Source organism: Leopardus geoffroyi, chromosome C1, assembly GCF_018350155.1.
Source record: "Leopardus geoffroyi isolate Oge1 chromosome C1, O.geoffroyi_Oge1_pat1.0, whole genome shotgun sequence".
NCBI lineage: Eukaryota > Metazoa > Chordata > Mammalia > Carnivora > Felidae > Leopardus > Leopardus geoffroyi.
Genome location: NC_059328.1, coordinates 183,292,629 through 183,309,023, shown reverse-complemented (window position 1 = coordinate 183,309,023; position 16,395 = coordinate 183,292,629). Strand labels below are relative to the sequence as shown.

General features: G+C 39.6%; 1 protein-coding gene and 1 non-coding gene across 10 annotated transcripts in view; one reads left to right on the top strand and one right to left on the bottom strand.

Moving 5' to 3' along the window:
• Positions 1–5,052: 5,052 nt before the first annotated feature.
• The window catches only part of CCDC150 (coiled-coil domain containing 150), a 101,052-nt gene continuing 89,709 nt past the window's right edge, over positions 5,053–16,395 (bottom strand). For 4 of the 9 annotated variants that reach the window (XM_045480594.1, XM_045480591.1, XM_045480597.1 and 1 more), the window contains 6 exons: positions 9,570–9,764; positions 9,100–9,168; positions 8,844–9,005; positions 8,083–8,169; positions 5,825–5,944; positions 5,053–5,439 (listed from right to left, as the gene is read on the bottom strand). In XM_045480594.1, coding sequence (XP_045336550.1) covers positions 5,308–5,439; positions 5,825–5,944; positions 8,083–8,169; positions 8,844–9,005; positions 9,100–9,168; positions 9,570–9,764 — 765 coding nt within the window. In that variant the 3' untranslated portion in view covers positions 5,053–5,307. Of the gene's footprint in view, positions 5,440–5,824; positions 5,945–7,273; positions 7,692–8,082; positions 8,170–8,843; positions 9,006–9,099; positions 9,169–9,277; positions 9,348–9,569; positions 9,765–16,395 lie in introns of those variants that run through there. The other 5 variants (XM_045480593.1, XM_045480599.1, XM_045480592.1 and 2 more) reach the window with 4 other exon arrangements.
• On the top strand, positions 11,789–11,859 carry LOC123600238. Its single transcript, XR_006713597.1, has one exon. It is a non-coding gene; the product is annotated as a small nucleolar RNA SNORD56 (small nucleolar RNA).

The window sequence follows — 16,395 nt, the reverse complement described above, 5'->3', positions numbered from 1 at the left end:
GAATCCGTTTTAAAAGCTCAGGAAGAACCTGATAGCTTCTGTCTCCTATAAATGCTTTGGAGGAAAAGGAGTGTCAATATGAAAGGAATCTAGCAGCTACTCAGAGCTCTGTGTTAATGAAGTTCAGTAGTGACCGTGTTGGTGTATTTTCTCTGCTTACAATCTTAAGATTGTTGTGATAGACATTTACGGTTTTGATTTGACTTACCTCTGTTTCCCCGTTCTTCTAGGAACATCACTGAGATTTCCTTTGGGGAACTATTCTCAGTTTCAGAGATGGGTACATCTAGGCCTAGCCAATTAGTATATAATCTCTCTCTTAAGTGATAGTGATTAATTGAGGGTGGGCATGTGATCAGCCCATCCAAGGAGACTCAATCCTGGATTTATTAGAGCTCTAAGAAATCTCTGCTGGATTGGTAAGCAGAAAATATTTCAGTCTGTTCTAGTCTTCTATATATTGTACATTGTTTCTGACCATTTATAAAAAGGCTTGCATTAACAAATGGTGTAGAATCCCTATTGCCCAAAGAAGTCCAAGGTGGAGAACATATGATGATGTAGACCAGTGTGAACATAAAGCCATCTTGCCCAATGAAATGAGACTGATCACGAGATAAGAGCCCAGAATAAATGCTCTTGAGAAGAGAGATGCCAAATACCATCAAAAAGTCCAATTTCTTAAATATTTTGCTCTTCTTTCAAATGGTATCCTGGGGCAGACCCAACAGCTGAAGTAAGGGCCTTGTCTTCTTTTTGTTCATGGGCTCATTATCTAAACTAGGGACTTTAATAAGAAAAACAATTGGAATAATTGAAAAACTAGGGACTTTAATAAGAAAAACAAGCTATTTTGGAAAACCAGTAATCTGTAGCTAGATGTCTCTAGACAGCCTTAGAAAGTAAACAGGTTCTGGCTGTCTATCTAAAACAACTGGTCCTGAGATAAAAACAAGGCCCAATATCTTCTGTTAAGAACTGGAAGTCTTTGGTAAAGAAACTAGAGAAATTGCAAGCAAAAAGATCACTGAGCTAATAATTGCCCAGTGCTGGCTAAGAAGCTGAAGGACAACCATCTGAAGTCCAATGATGCCACCCTGGGGGAGACATTACTCCACAAGTCCGTGTCTTCCCTCTAAACTCCCAAGTGGAACAGAACAGTACTTGATATTATCGTTACCTACAATTAATCCTACTACTCTGAACATCAGATCCTTCAGACCCAAATTTTACAGTTGTCTAAGAAGCAAACAGATAAGCAAAATGACTTCTAGTGTGAGAGAGTATTATCTTATAAATGACTTTATGACAAAAGATGGTAACAAAAGGTAAAACTGAAAATGTGTAGTAATTACAGAAGTTTGAGAGGCAATGAACTTTGCTTTCCTTTACTAAAACCACTCTGAAAAATGAGAACTTGGAACAATTGTGAGTCCTTTCCTAAGTCTCAACCTATATCTGATTCTTGGGGATCACTCTCAGAGAAACAGTCCTTTTTTCTTCAGGCCACAGAGATTTAATAGGTAGGATCTACTTCCAGATAAAATATGCTGTAGCCCATACACGTGATCAGATTAAAGCTGCTATGACATTAGGATATTTATGGTAGTCTCCAGAAATACCTCAAAGAATTGGAGCACCTGGCTGGCTCAGTTGGTACAGCGTGTGACTCTTGGGGTTGTAGATTCGAACCCCATGTTGGGTGCCGAGATTAAAAATAAACTCAAAAAAAAATTCAAAAAATCACCAAAGACACTTATATGTGGAATCTTAAACAATCAAACTCTTAGAAGCAGGGAGTAGAAAAGTGGTTGGCAATGACTGAAGGGTTGGGGAAATAGAAGTTGTTAAAGGATACTTTCAATTACAGGATGAGTAAGGTTTGAGGATCGAATGTATAATATGATGATTAGAGTTAACACTGTATTATATAATTGATATTTGCTGAGAATAAAAATGAAATGTCCTCATCAAAAATTAAGTATGTGAGGTGACAGATGGAATTAATTTCACAATGTGTATCGAATCATTATGATGCTCACCCTCAATAACTTACAGTTTTGTCAATTATACCTTAATAAAGCTGACCAAAACAAACAGCTATAGTGTCAGAATCCCCAAGGGCAAATGACTCCATAGACAGTTTACCTGGACCAAAGTCACAGTCCAGATGGGTTCTTCCTAGATTTTCAAAAATCACTTTTTGTACTCACTAGAAAAGGTTAGGTCATGCTCTATGGGTGTTAACAACACAGCACAATTAATAGAACCATTGCTTATCCCTTAATTCAGGAGCCACAGCTCAGTCTCCTTGCTTTAGAACAACTGCAGTCATCAAAAAATCAAAACATCTTCAGATCTTGTATTGAAATCCCCTTTAAATCCAATGTTCCTACATGTAGTCAGTCTCTACTGCTAAAGGAAACCATCAGTTCTCTACTAGTTAATAATTATGAATTCTTTTCAATTTTTCTATTACCATCCATTGTTTTAATACTCTTTGAACATATAGTTATGGTAACTGTTTTCATGTCCTTGTTTGTCACTTTTTTTTTTTTAATGTTTATGAGAGAGAGAGAGAGAGAGAACGAGGGCAGAGACAGAGGGAGACACAGAATCCGAAGCAGGCTCCAGGCTCTGAGATGTCAGCAGACCCCGACGGAGGGCTGGAACTGATGAACGGTGAGATCATGACCTGAGATGAAGTTGAACGCTCGACAGGCTGAGCCACCCAGGCGGCCCACTGTCACTTTTAACATCTGTTAATCTGGGTTAAATTTTCCTGCTGCTTTGGATTGGTACCACAAATTGTGATTTTTACCTTGATGGGTGCCATATATTTTTGTATTCCTCTAAATATCCTTAAGCTGTTTTGGAATGCAGTTACTTGGAATAGATCATTTGGGGTCTTGCGTTTCAGACTCGCTGGGTAGGACTAGAGCAGTGTTCGCTGTAGGGCTACCTATTCTCTACTTCTGAGACAAGTATTCTTTAGTGTTCTCCACCCAATGCCCTGCAAATCATGATGTTTCTCATGCTGGCTGATGGAAGCTGGTATTGTGTGTGTGTGTGTGTGTGTGTGTGTGTGTGTGTGTGTGTGTTGGCCACTGTTAACTTAAACCCTTTTGGATGATTCTTTCTCCAGCTTTAGGTGGTTTCCTCACATGCATGTGCTCAGCTAATACTCAAGAGGGCTTTCGGGACATCTCTGAAATTCTCCCTCTGTAGCACTCTCCTCTCCGGTATTCGGTCCTGGAACTCTAGCAGTCCTGGTCTCCCTGGACTCTCTGGCTCCTTAACTCAGGACCAGGTGCATGAACTGTCTGAAGGCTAGAAGGCAGGGTGATAGTAGGGTTCACCTCATTTGTTCCCTTTCAGGGAGTACTGTTCTTTGTTGCACAATGTCTGGTGTCTTAAAAACCATTGGTTGATATTTTGTCTGTGTTTTGGTAGCTTCAGATGAAAGTACAGGCCCACAATAGAACCTAGTATACAGCAGACCATTATAAAAGTACTATAGAAACACTTCAGCAAATTCATCACTCTAAACAGGCTGTTCTAAATATAGGTTTTACTAGAAATGATCACCAATCTAATGCTATAATTCACTTCTCCCAAGCTAAGGTTTAGTATAGCCAACCTAAAAAAATGACATAAGGTTACACTGACTTTATCAATAATGATACTCTTTGAGGACAAAACACAAGTGGAGAAAAATGTCCTTGCTCTGGATGAAGAAGATAAACATATTCTTGGCCAGTAACGGTCAATGTCATGACAACACTCAAGAATGGTGTATTTACAACCCAATAAGGTTGATCATCTCTCCTGCAAAGTAATTGGGATCTTTTGTCCTATGAGGAATTCAGGACAAAGGAACTGTTCTGTGGGGTTCTTGCTTAGACTATTTCAAGATTGACTCTCTGGTACCTTAAAATAACTTTATCTTCTTATGAAGAGTCTAAAGGGATAAATTCTGTAGGAGTTAGATAACTTGGGGAGGCTTTTCCCAGCCTGCCAATCAGTGAACCCTCACCTCTGGAATTCAGACACACAGAAATAGATGCATTCCAACAGGTGCCCCCTGAATGCCAATTACCAACCTTACCCACATAACTACACTTCTACAGATGGTACCAACCCTCAAGGCCTCTGAAAGTCTTGCGATTCTTGAACTTCATGTTTCCCCCAAACATTATATAAGATCAGCAGTCTGCTCCGATCAGGGAGGACTCTGCCTGACCAACAGAGCTTTCCCTCAATTATTACGGCTTAGTTTAGGCTATAAATTCAGCTTTGTCTTTTTTATATCAGAAGAAGAATGGTAGGCTCTTCAACCTCTGAGAGTCTTATTAATGATATTCCCTCCAATTCACAATGCTCACTCAATTTAGGTCCTGATAGCATCATCAGTAGCTACCATTACTTGAACATGAATAAAGCCAGGTGCTATGGTAGCTATTTATGTTCATTAAGTCTGGATTACCTACTCTACCGCTCCCTAAAATAAAAAAATATATATATATATATAAAGCTGAATTTATTGCTTACTATAGTAAGGAAGAGCTACATGGGCCAGGCATAGTCCTGGAGCAGAGCAGTCTGCTGTATACAATAATTTGATTTGTAAACATCTGAGGAAGTTATAAATACAATCTCTGAGATATCTAATATAAGAATAGAGCTGTAGGGGCGCCTGGATGGCTCAGTTGGTAGAACACATGACTCTTGATCTCGGGTTTGTGAGTTCAAACCCCACACTGGGTATAGAGCTTACTTAAAACAATTAAAAAAAATAAGAGAGATCTAATCCTACTAAAGATGTGCTGGTAATTACCCAGCATAAAAGGGTATTTTTTTTTTTTTATGTGGAAAAGTTTTTACCATTTTCCAGGTGATCCCATTTTCAAGGATTATCTACTGGGTGTTAGACTAGGGGATTTTATCGAAACAAAATATCCTATCATTTAGTGGCTGTACATCTAGTACCTCACTAAATGCTTTTTGATAAAATGTACTTAGAAAAATAGACAAGTATCATACAACAGTAACTTCTATCATACAAGAAATTCATATAAATTTATTGGGTGGAAAATCGGGAAAGAGACAAAAAAGATGGGGTGGTTCTATACTGATATCAGCAAGTTCCTGAAAGAATAAACTCAAGTCCAAAAATCTTCAGCCCACATCAAAGACTTGATGTTCTGATGACTGTGGAAAAGGCCAGCCCTGATTGCTGGGCTCTGGAAATCATGGTGGTGTAGCTATCGATGAAGAAGTGCCTCTGTCAAGGGCATCAATCTCTCTCTAGTTCAGAATGACATTTCTTGGGCGTAAGTCTAAGACGCTGTTTATTCTCCCACCGATGTAGAGCAGACTGGCTGGATGCCACGTCGTGCTTGTTACCTTGGTCCTGCTGGAAAGAAAACAGACCCGACACTGCAAAACTAACTGCATAGCTGAGGCCGTTTTGTCTTTACGAATATAATTTATTCATCAAGGTGAGTGGTTCTAATCTAGACAGGTTGGGAAATGTAGAACTTTTAAGAAAGAAATTTCATTCATTTGTTTTCTTTGCAGTTTAAAGAAATCTACAGATTAGTGGGGAGAGTAGCTGGATGAAGAGAGAACTTCTGTAATTAGAAATTTGAAGAGGGGCACCTGGGTGGTTCAGTCGGTTAAGTGTCCGACTTGATTTCGGCTCAGGTCATGATCTCACGGTTTGTGAGTATGAGCCCTGAAGTGGGCTCCATGCTGAAGAAAAAGAAATCTGAGAAGGAACAAATCCAAAATTGCTTACGACAGCCATGTCCAAATACCCTACCTCTTCCATCCACCCGTCTTCTCGGGGAAGCCTCTGCAACCGGTTTCTCGTCAGCTCAAGCTGCAGGCCATCGAACCTGCATTTAAACCAGCGATGAGCTTCTTCCAGGTTAGCTGTTATCTGGACATACAAGCGTTATCATTAAACATTACAACAAAGAAACAGTTTTTTGTGTATTGGTTCAAGAGACTTTTTACCTACATGTTAAAAGACCCAAATTCTGAATGAAAGGTCCTTGTAACCTATTTGCATAATATCCATTCTACAGATGAGAGAGATTTCTGAATGCAGAGCTGAGGGATGCCTGCAAGCCTGTTGCTTTTTCATGCATTTGTTCCTATTTCTTGGGCGTGACCTAAGGTAAGAGAACCCCGGGGAAAAATCAGAATGACGGGATAAGATAGCGCTGCAAGTGAACGTGGTAGTGAAAACCATGGTTGGGACTTGTGAGTTCTGTTCTCCAAGACTAAATACTTCTCCAAAGTCCCTACACTAGATTTTTCTGTTGTGCTTTATGAAAGTAAACTGAATTAGTAAAAGACGGAACCAGCTTAGTGTAAGTTGCATCCTCTTTATTTCCTTTATCATCAAAATATTTTAGACTTCAGCTCCTAAGCACAAACTTCCAAATCACCTTGTTAGATTGACTTAAATGGTCCCTCTAGTCGTCTGCCTTTGAAGATGATCTGGACTCCGTATTCATTTAATTGACAAGTATCTACTGTGTGACTGGCACTTTTATGTGTGTTTGGGATACTATGGTATTTTAAGGTAGGGCCAATAGGCTTTTCTGTGGTATAATGGTTGCTTCAAAACAGCTCCAGAACATATCCTCTAGAATAAAAAGCAAAATGACTGTTTTCTTCCCTTTGATTATTTGTTTCATGGACAGCATTTTCGTTTTTTGATTCTCAAGTCTTGAGAGGTATTTCTGTCTTGCCTGGGAGAAGGCAAGATCTAGGAGAGCAGGGACTTCGTCGGGCTTGTTTCACCCTGTGTCTCCATCACCTAGGACAGCGCCCAACATATGACAGGTCCACAGTAAATACGTGCGACCATGTATTTGTCCTAGCCCAGCCAGTTCACAGTGTGGGCACAAAATAGTGAGGTAAAAAAATAGAGCTCCCCTGGCATTTAACTTTTAGAAAGTTACAAAGTTCAAATATTTTCCAGGTCTGTTTGTATACCCTAATGCCGGTGATACTCACACCCTGCCCCCCACCAAAGGCAGTGTCCAGCACTCTTTACCAGGAGTGGAAAGGAAAGATGCTTGAAATGGCCCGGTACATCCATCCTATCTCCTCTTGTTTGGTAAATGAGAAGGGAGGCACCGTTTACTGAAACTTACTCTGAGCCATCTAACAGAACAACGGAAAGGTAAGTCTCAATACCCTGACTTTTCTAGATGTGGTAACTGATGAGTTAAAGGAAGTAAATGTAAATTCCTTAAGGGCACTGTGTCACAGTGTGACAAACTCATGTGACAGTGTTCAAACTCATGTGTGTCTGAGTCCATATTCCCTTTAATATCCCACTATGACAGTCATGTTGTCTTGTAATTTAGTGGCTGTAAAAGGCACACACATCATGACCAACTGACAAAAACATCACTGTGATACCTTAGAAGCTGTTTCCTTATTTGGAAAATGAGGAATGGTTGTGGCAGACCATGATTTCAAAGACCCTTTCCAGCTCTAAAAAATGTATAATTTTAAATACCTTCAAATAGGCCAATTTAAGATTAGAGAAAGGAAAATCACAAAGTAAGAGGGCCTACTCAGGGGACCTGACGGGCTCAGTCTGAAGAGTATATGATTCTCAATCTCAGGGACATGAGTTTGAGCCCCACGTTGCATGTAGAAATTACCTAAATTAAAAAAAAAAAAAAAAAAAAAAACTTAAAAAAATAAGGGCTACTTAACATTTTTTATTGACTGAACAAAGAGCTTCCACTTTTATTAGTGATGTTGAGTAATAATGCATTAAAATCTACACACATGCTGGTCTTCCCTTCTTATATTAAGTGGTAAAGACTTGGACTTAATCAGTATTTTGGCATTCTGTTATCTTTTATCAGGACACAGTCTCAACCTAAAAATCATTCTTCATAATGGAGATTATACTTCGTAAGTCATAATGGTTCTTGCCTGTTACGCTCCCAACTATGTTAACGAGGCATTTTACTCTGACTTGAGTGTTTCAAAATTGTTGTGTGTGAGGAAACTTGTTAAGTCTTTATGTCCCTAGGTCTGGCTTACCTGTTCCGATTCCACACTGGCTTCTTTGAGTTTATGCTCTGTTGCCTCTTTGCATTTCTTTAGGTGTCTGATGGTTTCTTCCAATTCCTGAAAACGTGATACAAAGATTTTTACAAATTCCCACCGTCCCATATGGAACAAAGAGCTTCCATATTGTTATAAATGGTCAATCAAATTATGAAAGCATGATGGAGTACACTAACTTCAGGTGCCACCAAAATATAAGATGAAAAGTGTTAGTAGTATCCACAGATGTATATGATCATAGATTTTGATTTATGGATTCTCCTGAAGAAAAAGTGATTAATAGCTCTTTCCAGAACTGAAGGAATATTTTTTCATTGGAGACAATTTCTGCTAGAAAGCAAGGGCTTAATGATCTCTTGAAGTCCTTTTGCAGAGATAAAATGTTATGCTTTTCCAGAGGCTGAGAAGAGTTAAAAATCCTGTCATAGCAACAGGTGTATCTAAGCTTCAGGGAAGAAGCAAGGGGTGTAAAGTGCCTGAAAGACTATGAAATTCAGTTCAGAAGTCTTATTTAATAACCAGTATTTTGCATATGTGAGCTGTAAGCTGTTAAGAATGAATATCTTATTAAGTTGAAAATTGAGAACATGGGCCACATTCAAAGCTATAGGCTTCTTCCTACTTGTAGACTTATGTCTCTTCTACAGAATCTAGAAAACGTAGATGCTCTGATGGTGGGTTTCGGTACGTGTCACTTGCTGATAATCTGAGATGAACCTGAGGGAACTTTTTACCTGGCACCGGTTCTCCAGTTCCTGCCTTACTTTCCGCTCTGCCTCCAGGCGCAGCTCTTGCTGTTTATTCCGTGCTGAGGTCTCGTACTGGCTCTTGGCCAACAGCTGCATCTCTTTCTGTAGGTTAGTCATTTCAGATACAAATTTCTGGATACTCAGTGACTGGGAGGGCACAAAGAGGGAAGGAGTTGGTGAACCTGTCCAAGTGTGAGATTTTAGGTGAATAGTAAACATAGAGTTTGTGGAAATCATCTACCTGTTCATAATTTTTTTTCTGATACTGATCCTTAATTAGCTCCATTTGCCTCAATTCTGTTTCTATTTGCTGAAAGTGAATGTGGAAATAACATAGAAAGATGATCAGTGGAGAATCCCATATGAGACCCACAGTTACCAGCCCCTGCTGGGCTCTCCTTCCCGTCTGGCCCACTGACCCTGAAAGAGCAAAATCCTGTACGATCACTGTGGGAGAGGCAGATGGGGGGCCAGAAGGTGACATGGCAGCTGAAGAGAAATCAAACATTTACACAGCAGGGTCTCTCTCTGCTGGAGAAAGACAGTCTGTCCATCCCCCTGCAATCTGCCCACTTCCCAGGTGTAGCTGTAATTCCCGGAGCACACATGCTGCTGTTAGTACTCTGGAACTATCTTCGCCAGACCCCACAGCCTGCATGGATCCTCATCAGATAACAGGGAGTAAGGGAGACCTAGCATTTTTCATACAACCTTCATCCTCTCTACATTCTGAGTATTATTCGCCTTAGTCGACAAGTGGAGCTTAATTTGGGCCTTTTGATTCTTTATTTTCTCCTTGCTAGTGTTCAGGATCTTCTCCAGCTCTGTGAGTTTCTGCCGCAGCTCTCGGTTGGTCCGGGTTACTTCCACTGATCTGAAGTTGGCTTCGTCAAGGGCTTTCTTCAGCTGTGGAACACAAAGGGAAAATTCAATCATTTTTACCTTTCATTAAGAGAACCTTATAAGTAGGTCTGTCCCCATACTTAGTTCCTTCTTTTTGGAACTTTCTTTTAACAAGAAGGGAAAGTGAGGCAATAATAATGACGTTTGATTAAGAAGACCTGTGGAGCAACACTCTAAGTGGTTTTCATCTTTTGTTTTCATAACTATTAACACTAAAGAACACAACGTATGTAATGTTCGTAATTCTCTTTTCAAGAGCACGACCTTGGAGTCCAACCCCAGTTCAAATCCCAGCTTTAGCACTTACTAGCCAAGTAATTTTGGATAACCGACTTCCCTAAGCCTCAGGTTCATCATTGGCAAAGTATGCACATAACCTATTTCATAGGGTTCCTAGTTAAATAAGACAAAGTAGAGAAAGAAAGCAGAGCCTGGCATATGGTAATTTCTCAGTGATCATTAAACTTTTCTTTCCTGTCACTTGTGACCTCATGTCTGAACAACTGAAAATTATATGGTAATTTCTATAAATACTTGCCAGTTACTACCACTGCATATATTTTTAGAATACTGCTTTTAGTTTTTAATGATTTTAATAAAATTGTCTAGTGGAAAAACAGCATAGTGCTTACTGTTAAAAACCAGACAACAATTTCAAATGGAGTCCCTTATGCTCAGTCCCAAACTGAGACTGAATTACGGTTTTGGCTTTCCCAGAAATGAACTCTTAAGTCCATCAGGAATTACCTGATCAGCAGTAGTTTGGTAATCTGCCTGATCCTGTCATCCCCTAAAAGGAAAGAAACTGCAATAACCAACTCAAGTTTTTGTCTAGTAGAACTTGTTCTTGCTCCCTTTTGCTATAAAAAGGCTTTCATTTTGTACACCTCCTTAGAGCTCTTGATCTGCTAGACTGGATGATGCCCAATTCGAACAAATTTGCGTTCTAATAAACTCTTAAAAGATAAACTGAGGCATATTAAAACTTTTCTGATTCCAGAACTGTTAAACTGAAGGACAGCACTGGTCCCCAGGAGCAGTGAGCTGCCTGGTGTAAGTGCCCACTGAGCTCCCCGCTCCATCACTGCCTCTGGAGGCCACAGGTTACATCTCTCTTGGATCCTGGCTCTGCAGCTTTCGAGTTAGCAGCTTTCAGACTTTAAGCCTTCCATTTTCTGGACTGGGTCGCTCCAGTGTGAGGTCTCAGGTGAATAAAACTTTTAAGGCTGAACAGATATTTTTGAATTACAATGGCTATAGTGGAGAACTTTTAACCTAAATATGCTTATCCATGTATGAGGTGCTCTAGAGAAGGTGCTCTAGAAAAGCAAAGCCAAGCACTCATAAAGGGAAAAGAAAAATTATTTTCCTTTCTCTGTGGTTTCTGGGGACTAGAATGAGATATGCTGGAACACGAGCCTCCAGATGGGATCTGGGACAACTAGCAGAAGCTAACAAAGAGTGAGAATTCTCAGCAAAGTCAGCTTTCTCAGATGTCTGTGATGTCTGGCTGAGAGAAGAAAGTAAAAAAATTCACACTGTCCTTTCCTTTCCAAATTCAGATTGATAGGCAAAAAACAGCTGTAAGAATTAATCTTTGAATTGTATCTTGTGAATCTGCTTTTGGGTACCCACTGGTTGTTGATCCTTTCTCACCCAGGGACAGCTACTGCCTTCTTGTTTATCTTGCTTTATGTCCTGAGAACCTGGCGAGGCAACCATTGGGTCAGAGGCTGGATAGAAATAGGGGTGCCATCCCATTCATGGCTAGGGACCTACTGACCCCCAACACAATTCTCTTTCTTTTGGTTACTTTGGGAGTGGCTCTGATCTTGGGAGGGTAGTATCTTTTGTGCTCTTTGGGGATCTATCTCTCTTATATTCAAGGGTTTAATACTGCTAGGAATATTTACTGTTTGTCCTGGCTGAAACTTGGCAAGATATCTGAAAGAATTTAAAGGAGTTCTATGGTCAGAAGATGGCCATATTCAGAGCCTGACAGACTTTTAAAAATTCCTTTTTCCTCTCTGCAATGATGGCACTATTACTGGTCAACAGCAGTTCACCTCCTGCTTGTTGATCCTTTGGGTCTGAGTGAAGATGAGGGGAAAAAAAAGTCTTCTCCCCTGAGCTAAGATGAAACTATGTACCCAGAGAGAAAGAGAAACATTGTAAAGCCTCTGGGGAAGGATTTACTAGACATTCCAGACACACAGCTCTGAATCTAGAACCTAAGAATCTTTTGACTTCCACCTTAGTTGAAGATCTTCTCCCTGGTGTAAAGAAGCAAATAAAGATAATGTAGTTGGGTGAGTGGGTCAGCCCACGAATTAAAGGTTGCAACCCAATTCTTTGAGAAATTAAAAACTGTACTTGTCTTATAAATCAAGTGTACAAGAACAGAAATTCAGCTCTAAAAACAATTCAAAGCCCTCTTGTTCTTTTTACTGATCCCCAAACCTCTCTATTCATCTAATGTTTGCAGATAGTGGAAAAGATCTGGACTTAGAATACAAGTTCCACCAAGGGGACTTTTGTTCCCTTTTTCTGTGCCTTTTGAGATAAAAGTGTTCTACTTGGTCTTCTCCATGAACGAAGACCATTTGTACGAGTGGGGGGTAGGGAGAAAAGATATTTGGAAAACTAGGCCCATGAAAATCTTAAGTCACCTTTAAAAATATTAGTTAAAAGCTTTAGCCATCTGAACAAATAACCTTAATTTTATTCCATTTGCCAAGAACACAATTTGGATCTAACTGTTCTTTTATAAACTAGTGAGTTTTGCAGTATTGTACCTGTCTCAAGACTAAAATTATAAAATGAAACCTGTAAGACCTGTTGGTATGTTTATGTCTTTTATACATATTAGAGACTTTTTTCCTACCTTTGAATGGTATTGCCAAAATGACTTTGTAAAGAGCTCTATTTAATTGGTTTAAAGACAAACAAGTATTTATACGTATTCAGTGTTCTCTAAGAATAGAAAATCTAACCCATATGATTTTCAAGTTCACATGATCTAGGATAATCATCAACAAATCAAACAATGAACTTAAGCTACCTTTTTCCTTCTTTAATTTTTTTTTTTTTTTTTTTTTTTTTTTGTGAGAGAGCGTGCATGAGCAGGGGAGGGGCAGAGAGAGAAGGGGACAAAGGATCTGAAGCAGACTCTGTGCTGACAGCAGACAGCACAATGCGGGGCTTGAACTCACCAACTGTGAGATTAAGACCTGAACTGAAGTTGGATGCTTAATCGACTAAACCACCCAGGTGCCCCTGAAGCTACCTTTTAATTAAAACATCCATGTCTTAAGAATTATCAACAGGGGCGCCTGGGTGGTGCAGTCGGTTAAGCGTCCGACTTCAGCCAGGTCACGATCTCGCGGTCCGTGAGTTCGAGCCCCGCGTCGGGCTCTGGGCTGATGGCTCAGAGCCTGGAGCCTATTTCCGATTCTGTGTCTCCCTCTCTCTCTGCCCCTCCCCCGTTCATGCTCTGTCTCTCTCTGTCCCAAAAATAAATAAACGTTGGAAAAAAAAAAAAAAAAAGAATTATCAACATTAGCTGTAATACTTCCATTTTTCCCCGGTTTACTAAAAGTCAAAGAAGCTTATCTATGTCTGTCACAGAATTTGTCGGCAAGAAAGATAATTTAAGATCATGGTTAGCTGATTTCATGTCTCATAAAATTTTCATGAGTAATCTAAATGTAATTGTTAAATGGAGGATAAGTTCCCAAAATCTTTTTGAAAACTTTTAAATCACACTAAAATAAATGAAATGATGGGTACTCAGTGAATATCTAGATCAAATTCCAAGTAAGATAAAATACCAAAACATAACTAAACACAGGTTTATCCACTTTTGGCTTCCTTTCACAGAGGAACTAAAGGTATTTGGGTCTGTTAGTAAAGCTGTTTTGTGCTACATTAAAGTTTACTATGAGGAAGAATAGACTTCTAGAAATTAGTGGATTTACAGACTGGCCAACCCACAGAATGTTAGTGTAACACACTTCACAACTGCTTACTTCCTAGGTTTTACTAGATATGAGGATTGTAAGGGTTAAGAATTCTAATCAATATATGTAATTATAATTACTTTGAAATAACAAGGGTGAAAGAAAACAACTGTGTATGAAAAGTAGTAAGTAAATGATGGACTGTTCTAGAATGAGAAAGAGGAAAAGACACAAAACAAAATCTGAATGGATAAAAGAAAAAATTGAAGATTTGTGGAAAAGGAATCTTAAGAAAGGAATTTTCTGTGTGATCAAGGTGGCTAAGTTAGAATTGGTTTATTCAAGTTTCTAAGGAATGAATTTGGTGCAAAATTAGAATTTGTTTTTTTTCTTCATTATAAGGACAAAGTTTCCTTGGACTATTGGTCTGTTCTTGATAAGATTTTATGAAAGTGCTTTTTTAACCTTTTGGGTAATCTACCTGAAAGATAAAGATTTTGCAACTAAGCACAATAATTTACCGTGCTTCACATGGTCTTTTATTAAGTCTGTGATTACTTAAGAAAACCTAGTCTTGTCAATATTAAGAGCTAAGTTTTGTTCACAACTATGTAACCTTCTGTATTTGCCTTTAAAATTTTCCATTATCAGTTTAACTAATACTTCGTAATAATTTGTGATCTTATTTAGTCACATGTTCAAATGTTTTGACAGCTTCCCCAAATCAAATTCTAAATGGGGTCTTTCTGATCTCAAAGCAACTTGCAGATTTCCTAGATAGTCCTTGGAAAATCTCAAAGAATTTGTGTCTTACCTTGTAAGAGAGAAATGTTAAACTAATCAGGCTTATTTGGTATGCTAAATTACATGGGAAGCATTGTCAAGTGATGATAAACCTTACATAATATTCGTACAATGTGTGTTATTAATATGTGTTCTAGAAAACATAGGAAATTCCTAAAAATCTGATATGTCCTTTTGAATCATAATTTCAGTTTTTATCTTCAAATGTTGTATATCATGGATATAACCAAATTTCCTTGTCAATCCTATTATAATGAACTCTCATCAGATCTTTAAACATGAGCATATTAAGGTTTTTTATCATTTATAGACAGCTATTGTTATACTCTGATACTTTTGCAAAAGGGAGATTTCTGGGAAGGAGCCTACTAGGTACTCTTGACCACTGACATCCCTGCCGTAGTAGGTATCAGTAGATACTGTACAAGGTATCAAACCTTGGGTGCATATTTCACAACTGAAGAAGGCCCCAGCTGACATATGGTCCTATGTAAAGACGTTGCAGAGGCCTCAAAATCAAACTGACAAGTAGCCGACACTGAGGTAGACTGCTTCCTCCCAAGACGTCAGATCAAAAATTATTTGTTTCTTTCTATTCTTGCTGCTCTGACAATCATTATCCTAATTCTTATATCCTGAAGGTCTTTATGATTGTTTTGCCCATGTTTTGCCTTGCTCTGGCCTGCAAAGATGATGCCATTGCAAAGGGGGTAATGTAACCTCCAAACAACTGGTGGATTTGCCACGATGCTGGTAATTCTATAGCTCTGCTCATCACACATTTCTCCCTGACTTCCAATGCTTGTTTCTCTGTACCAAACTGCTCCCTCTCCATTGTATCATACTCCCTACTCCTAGGGGTCAATTTCTCTGCCTCTGGCTAAAAACTCCAAACCAGGGGAATCTTGTATCCAAGCTCTGTATAAAGAAACAGATATAGGCAAGGGCAACCAGTCTGTGGTCTACAGACTCGTAAACTTTACTGGCTTTCATGGCTGTCGCCTTTCTAATCCTGAGCCATGGACTGAAATCAGGACTTACAGGAGGCGCTCATGATCCAAAATTCGCTTCCTTTGGCAGATCCCTACTGTCTTGGCTAGGAGTAAGTACAAATGGGAATACCATCAGAAACCTCTCCTTAACTCTTGAAGGTACTGCGGAATCTACTGATAAAGTAACAGCTGCCCGACAAAAACCACTAGACTGTCTGAAGTTGTTCTGGATAACAGGACAGCCCTATCATCTTTTAGTTGAACACAGAGGTGTTTGTTCTGTGTACAACACCACATGCTGTACTCAGACGGACACTTCTGGGGAGGCTGAGACTCGGCTATGTAAGATCACTGAACAAGCTAAGCTAGTTGGCTTGAGAAAGGGACTCCTTCAACAGAATCCTTCACTTATTTGACTTTTTGATTGATTTGGGTCTTGGGGACCAAGGCTCCAAAGGACACTCTAGATGTTGGGAATTATCATGCTTATAATAAACTTAGTAGTCTCCCTAAGTGTGCTGTATTCTCTCAAAACCTTGAAACACATGTTCACAGTTGCTAACCACCAAGCAAATGATCTAAGACTAGAACGTCAGAACAGAAATGAAGAGAATGACTGACTTAAAAAATGTGAATCTAGGAGATTCCAGGAAGATGGCGGCGTAGGAGGACGCTGGGCTCACCGCGCGTCCTGCTGATCAATTAGATTCCACCTACACCTGCCTAAATAACCCAGAAAACCGCCAGAGGATTAGCAGAACGGAGTCACCGGAGCCAAGCGCAGACGAGAGGCCCACGGAAGAGGGTAGGAAGGGCGGCGAGGCGGTGCGCGCTCCACGGACTGGCGGGAGGGAGCCGGGGCGGAGGGGCGGCTCGCCG